This window comes from Mesoplodon densirostris, chromosome 13, assembly GCF_025265405.1.
Source record: "Mesoplodon densirostris isolate mMesDen1 chromosome 13, mMesDen1 primary haplotype, whole genome shotgun sequence".
Taxonomy (NCBI): Eukaryota; Metazoa; Chordata; class Mammalia; order Artiodactyla; family Ziphiidae; genus Mesoplodon; species Mesoplodon densirostris.
The window spans coordinates 6,226,323-6,244,827 of record NC_082673.1 but is presented as its reverse complement, the minus strand read 5'-3'; the positions used below and the strand labels follow the sequence as shown (position 1 = coordinate 6,244,827).

Sequence of the window (18,505 nt, the reverse complement as noted above, 5' to 3'; positions counted from 1 at the left end):
GTAGCGAAATCACTTGATTCCTCATCCTTTAGCCAGAAGGCCTGGTGAGTTATGATGTTCTTTAGATGGGTGGGAGCACTGTAAATCTGGTTTCCTTTCACAAAGTATAACTTCAAACTAACCTTTTGAAATCTTCTGCCAGCAGTAATGCCACTTTAAAAAGCTTTCTAATATAAGTTGCTGAAATTCAGGCATACATGCAATGAGTCACCCTGTCAGTAGTAAGCAGGACAGTGGCTTAGTGGATGAGCAGCTACCTGCTAATCAATTCACTAATTTATTACATTACAATACCTCTGCTCAGAATTGGGACCATAGCTTCACTGGATGTTAAAAGGGACCAATGACCACTGCTCCCCCCACCAAGTTAAGAACCAGTGACTTACAGATAGCAACATGTCCTTTATATACTTAAAAATACCCTTCCCCCCAGCAGCCACTTACAGAATATATTCCAGTATCTCACTCGTAAAAACCAGGAGAGCACTACTGAACGGCACGCTGTTTACAAGAAAAAGAAGTTCCACCCTCAGTTACAAATAGAACCCAGGTAACACATCTTACCCTCTCTTAACGGACTCCAGAAACTGAGCATTTGTTGGGTCACTGTAAGGTCTCAATTCTCCATCGTCTAAGCTGAAACCATTGCTCCACAGTTTAAGCAAAATCTGAACCTTTTGGGCGTAGGAAAAAAGAAATACAAGAACGTGTCTGCATTAAACAATTTTAATTTTCAAGTGTGATATTTATGATTTACTTTATTTAAAATATAGAGTTATTTGTGCTATTCTTTATTCAGCTGAAATAAAGAAATAAACGAAGCCACGTGTGAGATCTATACTTAGCTTAATGAACGGACAATGGCTGAAATAGCAAAGGTCCCATCGCTGGACCCTGGCCTTGAAGTACAATTATTTCCGGTTCACTGAGAAGACCAAAGTCCTGAGAGCATCCAGCTGCCACTCCACACCCACCCTTCTCCATCATCTCTACCTGTCTTCTTCTTTTTTTAACATCTTTATTGGAGTATAATTGCTTTACAATGGTGTATTAGTTTCTGCTTTGTAACAAAGTGAATCAGCTATACATATACGTATGTGGCTGCTTCCCACTAGCTATCTATTTTACATTTGGTGGTGTATATATGTCCATGCCACTCTTTCACTTCGTCCCAGCTTACCCTTCCTCCTCCCCGTGTCCTCAAGTCCATTCTCTACATCTGCGTCTTTATTCCTGTCCTGAGCCTAGGTTCTTCAGAACCTTTTTTTTGTTTTGTTTTAGATTCCATATATATGTGTTAGCATACGGTATATGTTTTTCTCTTTCTGACTTACTTCACTCTGTATGACAGACTCTAGGTCCATCCACTTCACTACAGATAACTCAATTTTGTTCCTTTTTATGGCTGAATAATATTCCATTGTATATATGTGCCACATCTTTATCCATTCATCTGTCGATGGACACTTAGGTTGCTTCCATGTCCTGGTTATTGTAAATAGAGCTGCAATGAACATTGTGGTACACGACTCTTTTTGAATTATGGTTTTCACAGGGTATATGCCCAGTAGTGGGATTGCTGGTCTACCCGTCTTCTTCTCTGCTGCAGAGCTTAACTATTTATGCCAGGGGGCTAGACAGAGCCTCCAGAGACCCTCCAAGGCTAAACTATACATGTTTAAAATGAAACATAACTCCAAAATTTCAAAAGGCAAAAACAAAGAATGACTTTAGGCATTTCTATGTTTATAACTCAGCTAATTCTATATCATGATGTTATGTCATATATAATAATTGTTATAACATAGATGTAAGCTCATTTTGACAGTGAGTCATACATTCTTTCAACAAATAGTTACGTATCTCTAAGTGCAAGGCAAAACTGAGATATAAAATACAAAATTTAAGTATGAAAACTTACACATAATTGTAAGTTCTTTTAATCCATGCTTCAAAAAATAACAGAACAAAAAGAGATTATATTATCAATTTTTAATTTTATAACAAACGGTAGTAACTAGAGGCAAAAATCTACAATTTTTCATTTTCTTTCTGTACGTACATCTTGCAACTGATTTTCTCCATAGATGTATTCAGACCGCTTACAAAAGGAATTACCCAATCTGTATCCTCCACCTGTAAAAGACTAAAACACACACATAGCAAATGAGCTAAAAATTCACTGAGGCTTATCAAGCAAAATGGTATGATAATGTATGATAATATATTTTAAAACTATATCAATTATAATTAGCCAAACTGGTTTATACTTTCCAGGAAATTTTTATATTAAAATAAAGGTCTTATATTACAGAGAGGTATACTCTAGTAAGAAATTATGTTTCTTCCCACAAAAACATCAGTGACTCAGAAGATGAAATAACTTAGGCCAATCTTAAACTAAGAAATGCATTTATACACTGAAATAATATTTTCAAGTAGAAACAGACTTTAAAAACCCACCTTTAATATTTTATGACAAGCCTTATAATAATTATAATTTTTGTGTGTGTGTGTGTGTGGTATGCGGGCCTCTCACTGTTGTGGCCTCTCCCGTTGCGGAGCACAGGCTCCGGACGTGCAGGCTCAGCAGCCATGGCTCAGGGGCCTAGCCGCTCCGCGGCATGTGGGATCTTCCCGGACTGGGGCATGAATCCGTGTCCCCTGCATCGGCAGGCAGACTCTCAACCACTGCGCCACCAGGGAAGCCCTAATAATTATAATTCTTGAATCATATTTCACGAAGTAAATAAGAGTTTCATAGAGAAAGGAAGAATTTTATAAATGAGTATAAATTACCCTGAAGAAAAGCTCCATACTTATAAGCTGCTTTGATTCAACTGTAACAAATCAACTAGACTGTACTTTTTGTTTTGTTATACTAATTACAAGCTCTTCTATTTTTCAGGTAAGATAGCTTATGAGGTAAAACTGCTGTTTCTTTTAATCACCATTCATATCATAAATGAGCTATTAATCATCACATTGCTTTCCTTTCTATAGACTAAATTATATCAATCCTATATTTTTCTTACAGAATTGGAGAACTTGCAAGAACCAAAATTATCCGAGACTTAACTGAAAGAGAATTTCAAACTGTGTGTAAAGAACGAAATGATAACTAAAATTTAAGTTTCATTTAACAAAAGCGGTTCTGAGCAGTGGATGACTCTCACAATTACCAGACAGGCCCCCTAGGCACACTGGACACCTACTGAGCCATAATCCCTGAGGCCACATGGTGGTTTAGAAAACCTCCCAAATGATTTTGATGAGGGAACTCAGGTTGGGAAATGGTAATTATAAGAATATATGACAATTACACACAAAAAGATACTTGAAGTCTTCTTTGATAGACCAGTACTCTGCCAGCTGACATAGTTATAAAAGCTGTATAAAAGCTTTATAGGAATTTAAGGCACAAAAACAACTCAGTGGAGAAAGGAGAGCCTTTCAACACACAATGGTGAAGCAATTGGACCTCCATAAGGAGAATAATGAACCTCGATGTAAACCTTATAGAAAATTAACTCAAAATGAATCATAAGTTTAAATGTAAAAAGAAAAACGATAAAAAATGTTCTAGATAACATGAAAGAAAATCTTCCGGACCTATAGTTAGTTAGATGAAGAGTTCTTGGACAAGATACCAAATACATAAAAGAAAAAAAAAAGGAAAAACTGGACTTTATCAAATTGAAAACTTTTGCTCCGTGACAAATCCTGGTAAGAGGATGAAAAGACAAGCTACAGTCCAGGAGAAACTATCTGCAGACCATACATCTGACCAAGGACTCCTACCTATTAAAATATACACAGAACTCTCAAAAGTCAACAGTAACAAAACAGACAATCCAATTAGAAAATGGGCAAAAGTCCGTTTACTGAAGAGGATAATAAAGATAATGGCAAATAAACACATGAAAAGATGTTCAATATCACTAGCCATTAGGAAAATGCAAATGAACATGATTAGCCATTAAGAAAATGCAAATCAAACCCACAGTGAGTTATCACTACACACCTATCAAAATGGCTAAAATTATAAACAGTGATATTACCAAATGCTGGCAAGGATGTGGAGAAACCAGATCCCTCATACACGGTGGAAAACGGTTTGGCAGTTTCTTAAAAACCTAAACATATACATACCCTTCGACCAGGCAGCTGCACTCCTGGGCATTTATCCCAAAGAAATAAAAACTAATTTACATACAAAACACAACTGCTCACAGCAGCTATATGTCTTCCTTCCTTCCTTCCTTCCTTCCTTTTCTCTCTCTCTCTCTCTCCTCTTTCTATCCATTTCGTTAGTTAGTTGTGCCGGGTCTTAGTTGTGGCAGGTGGGCTCCTCAGTTGTGGCTTGCCAGCTCCTTAGTTGAGGCATACGATCTCTTAGTTGTGGCATGCGTGTGGGATCTAGTTCCTAGCCAGGGATTGAACCCGGGCCCCCTGCATAGGGAGCACGGAGTCCTAACCACTGCGCCACCAGGGAAGTCCCAGTAGCTATATTTCTAATGGCCCCAAACCAGAAACACCTAAAATTTCCCTCAATAAGTGAAGAGTTAACAAACGGTGGTACATCCACACCATGAGCGCTACTCAGGAATAAAAAAGAAGGATCTACTGATACACTCAATAACCGATGGATCTCAAGGGCTTAAGCAGAGTGGAAAAAGAGCTACTCCTAAAAGGTCACACACTGTACGATTCCATTTGTATAACATTCTCGATATTACAAAATTACAGAGATGGAGAACAGATTGCTGGTGGCCGGAGGTCTATTGAGGGCGGGGCGGTGGTAGTGACTCTAAAGGGGGCCACCAAGAGGAGACTGTCGTGATGATGGACAGCATCCAGATCGAGGAGGTCACCAATCTACACCTGTGGTAAAATGACACAGACCTACACACAAACCCTGCACCAAGGTTAAATTCCTGCCTTTGCCACTGAACTATAATTATGTAACAACCGCTGGGGGAAACTGGGGGAAAGGTGCATAAGACCTCTCTGCATTCTTTGGCAAATTACTGTGACTATAATTATTTCAAGATAAAAAGGTAAACAGAGAAGTTTCATAGAAATATTAAGAAACTGTCTCAACTTTCGACCATTAGTAGAAAGACTATATAGACTTATAAAGCAAATATTTGAAACAAATATACAGTTAGAAAAACAATGTTTGCAACTAACAGAAAAATCTTCAGGAGATCAAATATATAAACAGCAAATTTAGTTTTTTTTTTAAACTTTAATGTTACATTGCTTTTAGATTTTATTTTTTATTTATTTATTTTATTCCTTGGCCACGCTGGGTGGCATGTGGGAACTTAGTTCCCTGACCATGCCCCCTGCAGTGGAAGCTTGGAGTCAACCACTGGACCACCAGGGAAGTCCCAATAGCATATTTAGTTTTAAAAATTCAGCCCTTACCTTAGATTTGTCATCACTTGAAGCTCTTGTGGCTTCATTCAGAGGGACAGCCCCATGTTCCCTTGCCTCTTTGAAGAGTTCATTCACAATTTTCCCAGTTGAAGGTCGAACTATATGTAATCCACTGCATTCATGTTCACTTGAATAGAACCTTTAAACATTACAGTTCATGAATAAAGACAGAATACAAACATAAACTACTTTAAGGCAAAAAGCTGCACAGTCTTAGGAAATGACCTTTATTTAAAGAGAGCCATTTCTAAGGCCTTTGTGGAAATATTTAATTTTAAAAACGGGATTAAGGAATTAAGTAGTATCAATAGTTTGCAGAGATTCTGGTAGCAAGTTCAGCATCCCGCCTGAGAACTAAATAGTTTGTTTCTTCCTCACTTACCCTCTGTAACTGCTTATCTATCACACGAATCTCTTTGACAGCTGACAACCAGAAGCTAAGCCTCTTCCCCCAAGGAATCCACATTCAGTAGGACCTGGTCAGTGAAGAGACTTCTATATTTAGATGCTGTAAATATGTAAATCTAGACCACAGGGCTACACATAGAGTTTACTCCTCAGAGAGTTCTGATTGAAAAATTATAACCTCCCTGTGTTAAAGGTAAATAACTTAGACCACAAACAATTTTCTCAGTGTTAACTATGTAGTGAATAATTTCTCCTTTCTTTTCTATTTCATAATGGTCCTAGGGAACATAAACACTTCCTTCACATAAATTAGTACCCTATTTTATCTTTCAAGATTTTTTACAATCAAGAATATCAGAAAATATAACCAATGAAATATCAACATGGAGACTTCCAGAATAAGGTGACAATCAAAGCTCATATCCTTGACTACCGATACCCTCCAATTCAGTTCCTAATTTGCACTGAACTGACTCACAAAACAAAGGGGGAAAATTATATCAGCACTGGAGAACAGGAACAGAAGTCACCTGCAAGACTTTCCCAAAATTAGTATATGCAAAACTCAACAGGAAGGGGAAGGTCAGCTCAGCTCTCAATTCACTGTGAGTGGAAGAGAGGTCTACACGGAGAACAACGGACACCAGCAGAACCCCACTAACAAGGCCAGCTCACCACTACTGAGGGTGGGGTGGGGTGGGAGGGATCCAAGCTGCCAGCGCTCTGGTCAAGTCCACCGAGGACTAAGCTCACCCAGGGCAGGAGCCTACGGAAGGCTTCCTGCCCAGCGGATACTCGAGGGCCCAGTACAGACAAGCAAGGCCGGACACTGCCATGGCCGGCTCTTACGACGGGGATCAGCGTCAGAAGGCGCTTGACAGCAGACGCCTTAAATGGCGGCACTGAGAAGGGAAGGGAAGGGAAGGGACGGGGAAGGGGAAGCAAAGCTTCCTGCTGCAGCTACTCCTGTTGGAGCCCCTCCCCTCCTGTCTCCTGTCCCTAATCTGGCAAAGTACAACGATAGAGTCCCTTTTTCTCAGCCTTGGTGAGAAAGACCTTACAGGAAAAACCTGACGTAGGAAAAGATTTACTAACTTCTTTATGGTCACTGATTTTTTATTACTGGTATAAGAAATCTTTGCCTACCTCAGGGTCTATTTTCTTCTAGAAGTTTTATTGTTTTCCACAGTCCATCCTTCTTCTCTTTCGTAAGTATGCCTATATACTTGACTCTCCTTCTCTATTTAAGTTCATCTGATCATCAACGTTTGCCACTCCCATAGATAGCAACCTCCTCTATACAGAGGACTCTCAAACGTATGTCTTTAGACCCTCTTACTTACGGCCCGGTGCTGAACTGAAAAGCACCTACTTGAATCCAGTTCATCTCTTCCCACTAATGATCACATTTTCCCTGGACACCAGATTAAGAAGCTTTCAGTCTTCCCTCTTTCCTGCTCACTTACTCTCTCTATTCCACGTCATCACGTTTCTACAATAAATTCTTTGAAAGTATCCCACACCAATTCCACCCCTTTCTGCTCTATTCCACTGACACCATCCTAACCTCAAACTTTATGACCCCATTCTCTGGATTACTGCAGTGGGCTTCTTCTTGACTTGTCTCCTTATCCTGTTCTTCCCATTACTATTCATCTTATACGGCACTGCCAGACCTACGTTACCAGAAGTATAATAAGAATAACTAACATTTATCAACTGCTCATTTAATCCTCGTAACAATGGCATTATCCCCACTTTCCAAATAAGAAAACTGAAGCTTAGGGAATTAAAAAAACTGGTCCACGGGCAAAACCTTATCAGAACAGAGAAAAAAAGATAGAAAATTGAGGTGTGTCTATGTCTAGAATCGAAGCTTTACCGCTCTACTATAGTTTTTATGGTAAAAGCTACAGTGAAAAACATATACTGGCTTTCCCCTGCCTTGCGCACAAGAGCAGCTCTCCTTGGCTGTCAGGGCTGGCCATGATGTGGCTGCATCCAGGACTGGATGCATAATGTGTGGGCCGGCGGCAAAATGAAAGTAGGAGGGCTTCCCTGGTGGCGCAGTGGTTGAGAGTCCGCCTGCCGATGCAGGGGACACGGGTTCGTGCCCTGGTCCGGGAAGATCCCACATGCCGCGGAGCAGCTGGGCCCGTGAGCCACGGCCGCTGAGCCTGCGCGTCCGGAGCCTGTGCTCCGCAATGGGAGAGGCCGCAACAGTGAGAGGCCCGCGTACCACAAAAAAAAATAAATAAATTAAAATAAAATAAAATAAAGTAGGAGTCTCCTCGCTCAAAATGTATTGAGAATTTCAAGACAGTAATACAAAGCATTAAACCAAGCTCGCGGCCCTTCCCGGAGAGGGGCTCTGGGTGAAGGCCGAGGCTCCACGTGCACGAAGCACACAGGGCAGCACGCCGCCCACCCAGCCTCACCTGCCGAGAGGCTACTCAAGTTCTGCTGCTCCTTTCTGGCTCGCTCTTGGCATTTTTATTATTTTTTCTTCTGGGCCTATTTTGTTCCTTGTCTTCTGTGCTTATCCACATCCTAATAACCTTTTAAGGCCCAGCTAGGTACCAACACTGTGCTAGACATCTTATAGACTTATTGAATTCTCAAAACCATACTAGTGTCTTATGACTTGTAGGGGACGTTTTTTTTTAAGTTCTTACATGTTTGGACAAGAAGACTCACATTTTTAAAGTTCTATTTGTGACAGAGAAGCTTTTGTGGATGAATATGTAAAAGCAGGTGTCAGGCTAACTTCTGTGAGTTTTTCTGTAGATCCTGCCCCTCCTCTTGTAAACTAAAAATAGATCACACTACGTCTAGAGTACTTAAGTTTCACATTATGTACACAGTGAAAATATACTGGCTTAAAATGACAATGAACAGATGAATGTTTTGATATCTAATGTTGTCCAAGAAGGTGGACCATTAATTAAGACTGTTTTCTGTACCAGACAAAGCGGTAGACATGCAATGAAACCCGGCAGATGTCAATGCTGAATATGAAGTCAGGAGAACTGCATACTTAGTATTCGAAAATATCACACTTCGCAAGAAGAAAACATTGCCAATAATTTGCTTCACATTGTATTTTAAGCAGATTAAACATAGTATGAGCATCAACCAATATATTTAAGGCAGCTCCTCTGTTTGGATATGTAAATAATTCTAGAAATCAAATCTGAGGCACAAAGTCCTTAAAAATTGCATTATCAAATTATAACTGTTAACGGCAACACTGTTTCAGATAGCATAAAATAAAAGAGAAAAAACCACTCATTGAAATATCTTAAGGATTATATTCGAATAGCAAGGAAAATATTAATACACTAATCTTATTTTAAGAAGTCAAATATTTTGATTTGTTATACCAACAAATTAAGTCATTCAAAATCTGCTCAAACTGGGGAGCAGTGGCCAAATAGTTAATGAGTAAAACTTTGGTACATTAATATTTTCGGCGCTTTCAAAATTTCAGAGACTGTATAGATTAAGGAAGCAGTTAAATATAAAATATTTTAGATATATATTATATATATATGTCTATGTATGTGTGTATAGGCATATACACATACACAAACATACATATTAAATAAGAATTAAATGAAAGGGAAGGATATTCAAACAGTGCCAAGATACCAACCTGCAGATTATAAAGGAAAAACTGTACCTTCTGATGGAGTGGGGTGGTGGCCAGCACCTTGACCAAGTGAACATAGCACCAATAGTGGGAAAACCTGAAACCACACGGCTCCTGATGTGATATAATACATAGCAGAAAACATCACTAACTAGTGTTCTTAACAAATATGTTTAACAAGAACCTAATCGTGAGGAAACAATGACCTTGAATGTAGGACATTTTAAAAGACATCTGGCCCCGGCTCTTCCAAGTCAATGTGATAAGCTTTAGATTATATAGATGAGCTAAAGGCAGACAACAGAAAGGTTGGGAAAAATGCTCTGGATTCAGATACCAAACAGGCATCATGAGTGGAATGCATGGCCCTTGGCTGGATCCTAAACCCGAAAGGCTCTTACAGTATCTGACTATAGACTACGGATTAAATGACTTATGCAACTAGTGCTCATTTTCTAAGGTGTGATACGTTATCAAGGTTATAAAGGAGTGCGGGCTTCTTCTTAGGCGGTGCAGGCTGAAGCCTCTAGAGATGAAGTGCTATGATGGCTGTACTTTACTTCCAGATGGTTGAGTAAAAGACAGCGTGTGCACCAATGTACTGCTGTGTATAACATGTTAACAACTGGTGAATATCGGAGCAGACACAGCATATATTCATTTCTTATCTTTGATTATCTATGGATTTTAAAATTTGTAAAATAAAAAGGTGGGGTGAAGATTATAAATATTGTTCTTTCTTTCCATTCAGGTCCAGAAAGGGACGTCATTTTACCTCCTCTATAGAAAGAAAGAAGGTAGACTAGTGACAAACAAAAAAGAAAGAATAACTTCCAGTGAATTTTTCAACTTTTGATAAATGAACAGACTTTCTGAAAATGCGATATAATGGGAAAATTCAAGTTTCTCCCCAGTAATGAGATTTGCAGTACTAAAAGGACATTGAGGAAAAACATCCCTGGAAACAAGAAAACTCATGACAATAAAATATACCTGGTTCTCATCTCTTAAAACTTCACTGTTGGTTGTTTTTATAGTTCAGGGATTTTAACAATAGCAAATACTATCTAGAAGATCACTATTAGATGGGTCATCACCCAACAGAAGGAAAGACAGATTCCTGAAGTTATAGATTCTTAAATGAAGGACAGAAGACACAGAAGGGCTCCATGGGTGGGCTTTAAGAAACACACAAACCCTTAAAAACGACTGACAAAATTGTACATAAGTCTTGCTCTGGAGAGAGGGGGTATAACTTTCATCAGATCCTCAATGAGTCTAATGACTCAAAAAAGAACCACGGTGCCCAAGAAAAATACTATTCAGTATATTATGCTATGTGATGTCTATCAAAATATTAAGTATTTAAGATAATTTTCCCGTAAGTTTCTTCTGGCTTTCTGACTATTAAAGTTTCAGAAATAGTATCTAAAAAACATTTATTTTAAGAAGTTATAGCTAAAAATAAATTCCCAGGGCCATTTAAAATAATGTGGGATAGTAAACTAAAAAGGGATACAAGTTTAAAAACCAAAACAAAACTTACCTTTGAGGTGGTGTTCGTGGGCTTTTAAAGGCTGTAGCATGAGGTCTATCAGATTTGGAAGCTTTGCATTTCATTTCATCTTCATATAATTCTGCCAAGGCCAACTATAGAATAACAGATTTGTTATAAAGTATAAAGAGACTAGAAATAAACCCTTGTATACAATGACAAGTTATGAGTAGAAAATTAACTTGTAATTGAGTAGTAAAGATGTCTAATGAAAAATGAAGGCTGCCGTTTCAGAAGATGACTCCCTTCCAAAATAAAACCACTGCATCCCTCATTTATAAAATGAACCAAAATGCCACATATAGTAGAATAAATTAAAGTTACAATAATTGTTTAATTACTTTCAATGAACTATTCAACAGTTTCAAAAACTATTTGGTAACAGATCATTTTCAAAGTTGGACCTACAATTCTTTGAAAAATACTTGAAGATGTTTCACACTAATGTCAGTTTGCTCTCATCAGATCCCATAAAAATATTTCACTTAGCTGTTCAAGTTTTCAAAACCTGAGTACATAAAACAATTCCAAAATTATTTTACTTAAAAGTTTACCAGACATATAAATTTCATCAAGTTTAGGAAAATGAGCTTCTTTTCAATGAATGACATATACAGTTTATATAACTTTTAGAAAGCAATATTACCAAATTATGCTTTATAGATATATGGCTGGATATCTTCAAAATGAAATAAACAAAGCATGGTTTTTGAAACTGGAATTTTAAGAAATTATCAAAATATTTCATTATCATATAAGTTATTTTGTTCCCACTTCTGACTTCCGTGGACAACTCAAAAACTTTCCTTTATGCCCCTTATGGCTATTTAATTATAATTGGCATGACCATAATCTTTGGAAAATTTTTAAAAAAAAGACAAAAAAATCCCCAAATCCCCCCAAAACACAGATGAAGTGCTCCTTCTAGAAACATGAGAAATATGAAAACTATCTCCAGGGATTCTTTCCTCAGTAGGAAAAGAAAAATAGGGAACTGGGGCAAAGTTAATTCTCTGAAGATTCCATTAATCAACCTTTAAAATATGCACACAAGAAAACAAAAATGAGTCTTTATTTTTGCCACCTAATTTTTTTACCTCCACCCCATACACATGTCAACTTTCATATTTCTAACATGGCAATTTTGCAGGAAATCCTAATTATAAAAGTGCTATGTAGCCTAAAAGAACTTACTAAAATCCTAACTTAGGCTCTCACTGTGTGAGCTTGGGCAAATTATTTAACTTCTCTGAGCCTTAGTTCCCTCATCTTCTAATGCCTATTAAAAAAATACCTTAGAGGTATTACATAATGTATGTGAAGCACAAGACACGTGCTCCATTACGAGAAGAGATTATTAAAAAATGCTCAGCAATGATTGTGTCAGTGTTTCATTTTCCCCAAGGTTTCTTTTCTTCCTGCAGTGTTATCTATATATCTCCTATGGTCTTTTCCTAATTATCCTCTCCAAAAGGAGAAAACAAAACAAAACAAAAAACCCACCACAAAACAAATGAGAGAGACAGAGACAGACAGACACTCTGACTACTTGGGCCCAAAGTTTTCAGAAATTTTTACCTCCCTGAAATTTCTTCAAAACCGTATTCCTTTATGGATTTCCTCATGAGCTGATAATATCGCTCTATGAATTACTTTTCTGCTATTCCTATTCCCATCAATGAAATTGTTATCTGTATGTCAAAGGGCCATTTCAGCCATCCTTCAAGAAGCCTTTTCTAATTTTCTTAACTAAAGTGGTATTTCTTTTCCAAATCCTCATAGCACATTTATATTAAACATTGCATTGTCATCACTTGTGTACTTTTCTCACTATTTCATCCCCCCTACTATAATTTAGGTTTCCCAAATTGTTTCTAACATAGCACATGACAGGCACCCAACAAATTCTTGTTGAATTATGTAGACTACAACTCAACATGAATCATAAAGAGACACAGATAATGTTATAGATTTAGAAACTGAGATTATATTTGCTATAGTTTTGTACCTTGCTTCTTGCTCTAAGAAGATTTGAATAAACCCTGTAAATCAAATAATCTTCTTCAATAAAATAAATGAATAATGCAAACAATGTCTCTTGACTCCATGGAATGTGGAATATATATTAACAAAATAGGAATATGGAGAAAATTACATTACAGCAGGGAGTCCACCTAGCTGAAAGGGCCAAGTTATCACCAGTACATCATTAACTTAGAGGAAAATGAATGATATTTAGAGGGAATTAATGCCAGGATCCATGATGTACCTGAAGCATCATATGGCATAAGTTCATAAGCAAATATTTTAAACAAAGTTAATCTATATTATTTGATATAGCAAATGACACCACATCAGAAGAGGAAATTAACTGATGCACTGGTTAAAACCAGTAGAAAACAACAACAAAATCTCAGTCAAATAAAGAGATAAAAATGTGTGCATTGTGAAGTAAAGATGCACTGTGAATTATCAGGACAGACTTCCATGAGCTAAACAACTAGATTATGAAGATAATTCAATTACACAGAGAGAATAAAGTGTATAAGCCCTCATAATCTTTTCTCTAGAATTTGAAATGTGAAGAATGTGAGAAAAGAACCTGAAATTGTGGGTGAGAACATCAAATATATAGCAAAAGATTAAAAGTACTGCAATTCCCAGTCTTAGAGGGACAACTGCCAGAAGGTATAACACAGATGTTTCAATCTAGAAGAGCAACATCAGCATCACCTGGGGACCCTTGAAAACTGCAGATGCTCAAACCCCAACCTAGACCAAGTGATTTAGAAAATCAGGGGTGGGGTCCGGTGTCCGTGCTTAAACAAGCCTTCCAGGTGACTCTGATATATGTTAAAATTGAGAACCAACGATACGGGACACTGACATCAACAGGACGAGGGTACTTGTGACAAGTGCAACACAGTGCCAGACATCTGTACACTTTTCTTACTGATAGAACTCCCCTCTTTGCCCCATCCAAAGCCCACTCTGAACCCTAGGAAGTACTGAAGTTATTAGCCCCAGTTCTCCTCAACTCCAACCTATATGGAAACAAAGAAATAAAAACAGAAATCTTTTTCTTTTGATATCATTCTGGAGGAAACCGGGGACAGAAGCATATGATCAAATACCTTAACTGTTAATCCCGTTGTGTGGATGTCCTGAGGGGCACGAGAAGAGACAAAGGGCTCTGAAAATGTTCACAAACACTAACGAACACTGAGGTTTTGGGGGTGAGTACTGTCACTAACAATCCTATCCCAAACTTTCCCACTGAATGTTCCCAATTTTGGAGGAGGAAAGGACCTAAGATCTACTCTCAGTTTGAGATCCATGGGAGATTTCTGAATTTGTGAGTCAGAGGCTCACGGTGCTGGGAGGCTTTTTGGGAGACCACGATCCATCTTTCCTCTCGTGGTGAATGAGGAAATCTCTCCTAATGTAGATGCCGACAAACCCTACACCGCATGGCAGCTAAGAAATAGGTACTTAGTGGTACTTTTGCTATGTCCAATTATACTGTGAAAGACTCTTAGAGCGAGTTGTCAGGAAAGTTAAGGAGTATCTACTGAAAACTGAACCAAATGGGTAACTCTTGAAATAAGCATGGCTAGATTAAACAATAAAATAATCCCAAAATAATCAATATCCAAGAAACCAGCTGGGGAGACAACATTATCCAATTGTTTTAAATATTTGATACATACTCTATTTCTTCATATGCCATCACTTGGTTGTTTTCAGGTTTCTTTGCAAAGTCTTCACATTCTTATTAAATTCTAAGGGAAACACTATGAATACTTAGTGTATTTGATATTCCAAATCACATTCATAAAAAATCAGTTATCTACTTGAGCCTACCTACCAGGAAGTAGACAGGGGATGGAAAAAAAAAAAAAAAAACAACCCTGTTTTCTAATTGATGGTGGAAAGGAAGGAATTCTCACAATTGGTGACATCTACCACAATATCTCCAACAATTTATCATATCTTAATCCAGTGGATGAAGTACAAATTTGTCAAGTATCAGGTGATCATTAACCAAGCTGTTCTCATTTTTCACATAAAAAGAAAAAATAGATTTAAATTAGAGAAAGGATATTAAGTCACATAGTTTTACGTTTAATAGCATTAGCATGGACTAACCAGTGAAAGTTATAGTATTTTTCTCCTTTAAGGGAAAAAGAACCAAATATTTACTAAGCAAGTCTGATCCAGGATAATATGGGATTGAACAGACACTTTATAGACATTTTTTTAATTCATCCTTGACACCACCATCACCTCTAGTTTACAGATAAAGACACCGAGGATCAGAGAGGTTAAGACATTTTTCCGATATTCACATAACTACTAAGTGTCAGGGTCAAGATGCAAACCGAATTTGTTCTGACCAGAAGCTCCATTTTTTCCCTGACAGTCCATTCTGCCTCTTAGGGATACCGGTCTTCAACAGAAAATACGAGGTGGATGAGACCTTCCTGCCCCTTGATTCTGTTTACTGCTACTGAACTGACTTATGAACACTGGAACTATTCTACATTGAGTTCATCTCCTAACCTGACACCAATCTCTCCATTCTCCAAATTTGTCATTTTATGCACTGCTTATTTTGGCACTAATTCATACTCCATCTCAAAATGTTGTTAAATATATGCATATCTTATTTCTGCAAAAAATAGGTAGAAATGTCTTTTATACTTCTATGCCCTTCAACAGTGTCCCAGCACCAACTGTGGATTTGAGGTCCTATTCATCTCTGCATTCCCGAGCTTAGCAGTATGTTACATGGCAGGTGGTCAATATATGTTTGTTCAAAGAAATAGAATGAAGGTGTAACAATGAAGTAATAGAACTTTTCTACCAAGGCTTGTGGATTGAATGTCATTTATTTTTAATTATAGCTCCCTACAGATGTTTACTTTTTGAATTTTATCAATGATCTTACAAAGAGACAGTTAAAAAAAAAAACCTCTAAAATGAGTAGTGTGATGCAGTTGGCGGAGCAAGATTTGGTGCGCTGGTATTTAGCTAACTAATGTCAATCTCCTGTAACATTACAAAGTTTTATTTCTCTGTTTCTTATGTGCAATGTTTTCTAGACTGTAAGCTGTTACAACTAGGCTGCGCAGCCGTAGGACGAAATACTTTTTACTTCACCCCTTTAAAAGGGAAAAGCTATCTGATAAAAAGGAACCCTTTTTACACGTTAAGTAATCGAGCCACAAACAGCATGCAAGACAAGATCAAACCAGCCCACGCTGTGACTCGATTTCCCCACGGCCACCGCAGAGCTTTCTTCTGCAGTGAGTCTGACCGGAGCATCAACCTGTGAAGCACTCAACTGACCCCTAACCCCCCAAACGCCATTCGACATCAGCAGCTGCTTCTTAAACTGCAAGTGGGGCGGACGGGAAACGAGGCAGGAGCACCACTGACAGCCGGGCTCGGACACTTGTTTCCACCGACGCCGCTGCCCGGCGCGCCGCCTGGGGCGGACCCGCGGCGCCGGAATCACAGTTCGGTCCCCGGGCCGGTCTGAGGAAGCTCGGCCGCGGCCAGGGCGGTTCCACACGCCCCCGGCGGCGCCGTCCCCGACGCCGCACCCCCGCCCCGCCGCTCGCCGCACCTGCAAGTCCCGCGCGCTCGGGGGCCGCGGCCTCACTGCCCTCGGCCCCTCCTCGCCGGCCTGGCTGCCGCCGCCACCCTCCGCCATCTTTCACCCGCTCCCGGCACCGCAGCTGCCGAAGCGTCTCCCGCGACTTCCGGGGCCGGTTGCCTGGCAACCGCGGGGCGGGGTGGTCCCTGCGCGCTCCCGCCTCCCCGGCTCCCGTGCGCGCTTCTTCCGGTGCCCGCCCACCTGTGCGGTCCCGCTTCTTTCCTTAAAGGAAGTTGGCTCAGAATTTCCCCGCCAAGAATCCTCTGCGTAAACCCGGAGGCTGCTGGGCGCCGCCCTGGAGGGCAGCACGGACTTGCGTGTTCTTTTAACCCCACAGTGAAAACGTCCTCTGGATGTTTCATCTGATGAAAAGTGCCACCGTCCTTTTCCAGTCTCGGTCACATTCTCTCATTTTCCTGCCAAGGACTGGGTGGTATGTCGCCCCCAAAGCGTGAACTGATGTTGAGGAGGAAGAACCCTGTAAACTTTCTTTGCGATCAGAACTAGAGACTTCTAAATTCATCTGAGATTTATTCAAACTCCTGTCTTATCCGAAGCACCTTTATGCCCCCAGATGCAAAGGTAAAAAGAAGTAGTCCTGGTCATTATAAAACTCACAATCTATTCGGAGAGGGAGACGTATAAACAGATAATAAAGTGCCATCTGCAGTAGAGCTTTGCAGGAAACGTTATGAGTGGAATGTGGGGTGTGAAGGGGAGTATTCTGTTGGCACCTGCCATGTGCACCATGCTAGGTGCGTTCGACTGTATGTGTAATCTCGTCTGTTCCTCTGCCAGGTAAGTGTTGTTATTACCGTGTTATACCTGAGGAAAGCAGATGACTAAACTCACCCTGTTGTAAATGACGGTACCAGATCCTAAGCCTCGCATCTGTTGGTTGTCCAGAAATTCTTTTTTTTTTTTTTTTTTTTTTTTGTTGCTGTACGCGGGCCTCTCACTGTTGTGGCCTCTCCCGTTGCGGAGCACAGGCTCCGGACGCGCAGGCTCAGTGGCCATGGCTCACGGGCCCAGCCGCTCCGCGGCATGTGGGATCTTCCCTGACCGGGGCACGAACCCGCATCCCCTGCCTCGTCAGGCGGACTCTCAACCACTGTGCCACCAGGGAAGCCCCCAGATATTCTTTTGAGTACAACATTCTGCCCTAGAAATCCCGGGCTTTTCTTTATAACCCATAAAGCCAAAGGCATTTTGGCTGAATCTTGAAGGATAAGTACCCCTGGTAAACTTTGGACCAAAAGGGACCACTGGGAAAGGCATGGGTTTGAAATACCATGTTTATCCTGATAAAGTACTGCATGGCTGAACCTTAGGAGAAATGACAAAAGATGGTTGGGGGTTGGAGAGTGTGGGTGTGGATCTAGACTGGAGATGTAGGCTTAGGATAGATGCTGAACGGTCTTGCCTTAGTGAAGCGATAGAATATTACGCTCTGGGCCAGTGATTCTCAAGGCTGATGCACATTAGAACTCCCCTGCCATCCTCTCACTGCAGGAACTGAGATTTAATTAGTATGGGGTTGCACTCAAGCATCATGTTTTTATAAGCTGCTCCCCAAGTGGACTTTGCTTCTGGCCATGACAGTGTACCTGGTACTGGATTTGCCCTTCCACTCCCAACAATGAAAAAACTAGACAAAATATATGAAACGATTATTTTCAGACATTGAACTACAGGCAGTACAGACCCGTGTTATGCCAGAGAAGGGAAACAAGCAAAATGAGCTATGTTTGTCCTGGCTTTCTGTGTGGAACTCTCCTACAAT

The 18,505-nt window shown here is 39.8% G+C and overlaps 1 protein-coding gene across 4 annotated transcripts in view; it reads right to left on the bottom strand.

Annotated features, from left to right (window-relative positions):
• Nucleotides 1-16,813, bottom strand: part of UBXN2B (UBX domain protein 2B) — a 30,183-nt gene extending 13,370 nt beyond the window's left edge. The window contains exons 1-6 of one of the 4 annotated variants that reach the window (XM_060115798.1): nt 16,693-16,813; nt 11,052-11,155; nt 9,536-9,619; nt 5,434-5,584; nt 2,063-2,146; nt 565-674 (exon numbers count right to left, since the gene is read on the bottom strand). In XM_060115798.1, coding sequence (XP_059971781.1) covers nt 565-674; nt 2,063-2,146; nt 5,434-5,584; nt 9,536-9,619; nt 11,052-11,155; nt 16,693-16,779 — 620 coding nt within the window. In that variant the 5' untranslated portion in view covers nt 16,780-16,813. Of the gene's footprint in view, nt 1-564; nt 675-2,062; nt 2,147-5,433; nt 5,585-9,508; nt 9,620-11,051; nt 11,156-16,692 lie in introns of all 4 variants that reach the window. The other 3 variants (XM_060115802.1, XM_060115800.1, XM_060115799.1) reach the window with 3 other exon arrangements.
• Between the last annotated feature and the right edge of the window lie 1,692 nt (nt 16,814-18,505).